This window comes from Mandrillus leucophaeus, unplaced genomic scaffold (assembly GCF_000951045.1).
Source record: "Mandrillus leucophaeus isolate KB7577 unplaced genomic scaffold, Mleu.le_1.0 Scaffold337, whole genome shotgun sequence".
NCBI lineage: Eukaryota > Metazoa > Chordata > Mammalia > Primates > Cercopithecidae > Mandrillus > Mandrillus leucophaeus.
Window position 1 is genome coordinate 1,139,204 of NW_012103554.1, and position 2,200 is coordinate 1,141,403.

The following is a 2,200-nucleotide window of genomic DNA, read 5'->3' on the forward strand; positions in this document are numbered from 1 at the left end:
GAGTGCAGTGGCACAATCTCAGCTCACTGCAACCTCTGCCTCCCAGGTTCAAGCGATTCTCCTGCCTCAGCTTCCCGAATAGCTGGGACTACAGGTGCGCACCACCACGCCCAGCTAATTTTTTGTATTTTTAGTAGAGATGGGGTTTCACCATATTGGCCAGGATGGTCTCGATCTCTTGACCTCATGATCTGCCTGCCTCGGCCTCTCAAAGTGCTGGGATTACAGAAGTGAGCCACCGCGCCCGGCCCATTCATGTCATTTCAAAGTTATGTAGACATCCATGAAAATCCCCACAGAAATATCCTCTGTACCTCCCAGTCTGTTTACTGATGAGCACAATTGTCTCTCAGGCTAAAAGAAGAAATCATTATGTTTTTAAATTTGCCATTTAGGACCTTGTTAACAGCTGAGTCCAAGCATGGAAAGAAAATGTAAATGCTTTTACAGTTTCTAGCTAGATGAAAAAGTTGAGTATTCAGTAAAAGTAAACAAAGATTTACGTTGTTACTATAAAATAATGGGACTAATCTTCAAGTTGTACCATAACATTTAACCTCCACCTGTTAGCTGATTATATATAATAAATGTAACAAGAACGATCTAATTGATTAGTGTTTTCTTACTGTTTTAGGCACTAATATAGGATTACTGTTATTGTTGTTTATAAGAAGGCAATAGTTTCAGTTTAATAAGCACTTATTTACCACCCAGCTCTCTGCTGGGCACTGAGGACAGATAAAGAATCAAAGGAACTATATACAGTAGTCTCTATCTTTAGACTGTTGAGGATCAAGGGATAAGTGTCTTATGTGCTCAAAAGAACTAGAACAAAGATCCTGTCCCTCTCTCATGTTCCTGGGATTGTGGGCCTCCAGTGGTAAGATGATTGCTAATGTAACATACTTCTGACCATCAGAGAATTGAGTGCTGAAACCATGAGATCCTTCTCAACACTCTGAAGGATTGTCTTTAGTCCACTTCATTTGGCCTTTAAAACCTTATCTATAGGAAAATGTGCTAAAATGCCTACTCGCTATAGAGATCGTTTTGTAAGGATAGTTTTCACTATATTTTTGAGTCTGTTAAATATTAAGGTCCTGTGTGAAACATTTGCTTCCTAAATAAATAAGGGAAAAAATAAGTATGCATTTTATCTTGTAAGAGTGAGAACTATATTACTGAGAACTGTTTAACATTGGCCACCAGGAAACTCAGAACTCTACAGCTATAAGATCAATTCCCACATCTGTTATAATAACTGTAATATCACTGTGATACTCAATGGGCTACATGCATGTTGTATTTTATCCTGTTTATCCTGGAATTCTATTCTACTTTTATCTTTCTTATCCTTTTTTTTTTCTCCTTGTCTTACCATTTTGTTGCAGATATTTCCAGCCTCAAACTCTTAAAGAATGATGGTAGTCTGTAAATATTTTATCAATTAATTAATTCTTTATTTATTTTAAGGCAAAGTCTTACTCTGTCACCCAGGCTGGAGTGCAGTGGCCCGATCTTGGCTCACTGCAACCTCTGTCTCCCAGGTTCAAGTGATTCTTCTGCTTCAGCCTCCCAAATAGCTGGAACTACAGGCTTGCGCCACCATGCCCAGCTTATTTTTGTATTTTTAGGAGAGACAGGGTTTCACCATATTGGCCAGGCTGGTCTCGAACTCCCGACCTCAGGTGATCCACCCATCTTGGCCTCCCGAAGTGCTGGGATTATAGGCGTGAGCCACCACACCCAGCTGGTAGTGTGTAAATAAATAAGTAAAAATAAAATATAAGGAACTAATCATAGAGGTGGCATTTGTTTCACTGGCTGTATGAAAAAAAATGGGAAAAAATTGTTCTTTTTTGTTTAAGGAAATAGAAAATCACCTTGATAAGGACACAGAAGGCTATGATGTGGTGCTTGATGCTATAGACACAATGCAGCGAGTTGCCTGGCACATCAATGACATGAAGCGGAAACATGAGCACGCAGTCCGGTTACAGGTGAGCCTGCGAGGTGTCGGTGCCCAGCAGGGTTGCAGGTGTACTGACTGACTGTTTTCCCAATAAAATATTAAGACTGCACAAGTACTGCACTACACTCACGGTCTTCAGTGTAGTTCTCCCTGAAAAAAGTTCAGGACATCAGTAATACTGACCATTGTCTAGTATGGCTATTTAAGAGAAAGTGACATTATAACTTT

The 2,200-nt window shown here is 39.8% G+C and overlaps 1 protein-coding gene across 1 annotated transcript in view; it reads left to right on the plus strand.

The window, feature by feature from the left end:
- PLEKHG1 (pleckstrin homology domain containing, family G (with RhoGef domain) member 1) overlaps positions 1-2,200 on the plus strand; it is a 182,011-nt gene that overhangs the window by 143,322 nt on the left and 36,489 nt on the right. Inside the window, exon 7 of the mRNA XM_011988722.1 lies at positions 1,869-2,000. Within this exon, the coding sequence (XP_011844112.1) occupies positions 1,869-2,000 (132 nt within the window). The remainder of the gene's footprint in view (positions 1-1,868; positions 2,001-2,200) is intronic.